This window comes from Cynara cardunculus, unplaced genomic scaffold (assembly GCF_001531365.2).
Source record: "Cynara cardunculus var. scolymus isolate 2C unplaced genomic scaffold, CcrdV1 Un_Scaffold_11198, whole genome shotgun sequence".
Classification (NCBI taxonomy): Eukaryota; Viridiplantae; Streptophyta; class Magnoliopsida; order Asterales; family Asteraceae; genus Cynara; species Cynara cardunculus.
The window spans coordinates 1,941-3,180 of NW_020206499.1; the positions used below are offsets into that span (position 1 = coordinate 1,941).

Genomic DNA, 1,240 nt, shown 5'->3' on the forward strand with positions numbered 1-1,240 from the left:
GTCTTTCCCTGAAGGGGAAAAATGCAACACTTTGTTTTGGGTTGTCCAAAAATTCTAGATCCTGAAGACTTCATCATTTGTCTTTCCCTGAAGGGTACTTCAGACATTTGACAAATAGGCAAAGCATTTTCCTTGAGCTATAAGGAGAAATTGTGTGACAGAAACTATAACAAATAATGAAAGAGGAAGGAAGAATATTACTCACCGGTTCTGTCTTCCAAACCTCTGGTAAGCATATGAACCAAATCTTTTTGTGCTGAAGCTCCCTTGCAATCATCCAAATGATTTGGTCCTGCTCGACTTCCTGCTGAGATGCCATTAATGTTGCTTGTTGCAAGCACAGCAGTGTCTTTATCAACCCTCTCTTTTAATTCATTTTCAACGGAAGGTTTGACAGCCGCCTGTACTTCAATTTTTTGGGATGATGACGGGCCTTCATCAATCAAGTTCTCTTGAGCAAGATTCTTGACCTTTTTGCTTCGCTTATGTTTCTTTTTCTTCCGCTGGTTTAATGATGTCACCATAAAGACGTTTGAGCTGAATTTCATACTTAGTACCTTACACTTCAGAACGTTCTTCGATTTTTTGTGTTTTTTCCAGCCAAGAGCTTCCTTCTCCATCGAACTTCCCATTTTGGGTAAGTCTGATATCTCTGCCGATGCAATAACCACCCCCTCTTGACCATCACCCCGACCATTTGCACCAAATGATTCATTCCCACCAATTTCCTGAATAAAAGAATTCCAATTAAAGGTGGAAAAACCATAGTTTCAAGTAGCACATATCAATTATGACAAAATTTTACCTTGGCAGGGTCGCCTTTCTCCATTTTACTCGTATTATCTCCAAGAGTCGCAAGTGGCTTGCTACAACTGACCATTGTAGAAATTGGGATGCTAAAATCTCCATTTTTGCACTTCTGGGAGCTTTCTGAATGGGATTCTGAGATACTTTTTGGAACTGAACCTTCTTTCTTTTGGATCTGTTCTGGTGCAGCAACACTGAACCCATTTCTCATGGTACCAACTGTAGCTGAAGATTTGTGACCGTTTAATGATCCGTTACTAAAACTGGTGTTGATTTGGGCCTCTTTTGGTGCATCAGAACTGAACCCATTTCTCTCAGTACCAACAGTAGCCAAAGACTTATGAGCATTTAATGACCCGTTACTTAGACCGTTGTTCATTTGGGTCTCTTTTGGCACATTGGGACCAAACCCATTCCTCTCAGCACCAACAGT

At 40.7% G+C, this 1,240-nt stretch overlaps 1 protein-coding gene across 1 annotated transcript; it reads right to left on the minus strand.

The window, feature by feature from the left end:
• Positions 1-45: 45 nt before the first annotated feature.
• Positions 46-1,234, minus strand: LOC112505455. The gene is made up of 2 exons (XM_025109362.1): positions 806-1,234; positions 46-728 (listed from the first exon to the last, which is right to left on the minus strand). The coding sequence occupies exons 1-2, from the start codon at positions 1,184-1,186 to the stop codon at positions 198-200; spliced, it is 912 nt and encodes a 303-aa protein (XP_024965130.1). The 5' UTR covers positions 1,187-1,234; the 3' UTR covers positions 46-197.
• Between the last annotated feature and the right edge of the window lie 6 nt (positions 1,235-1,240).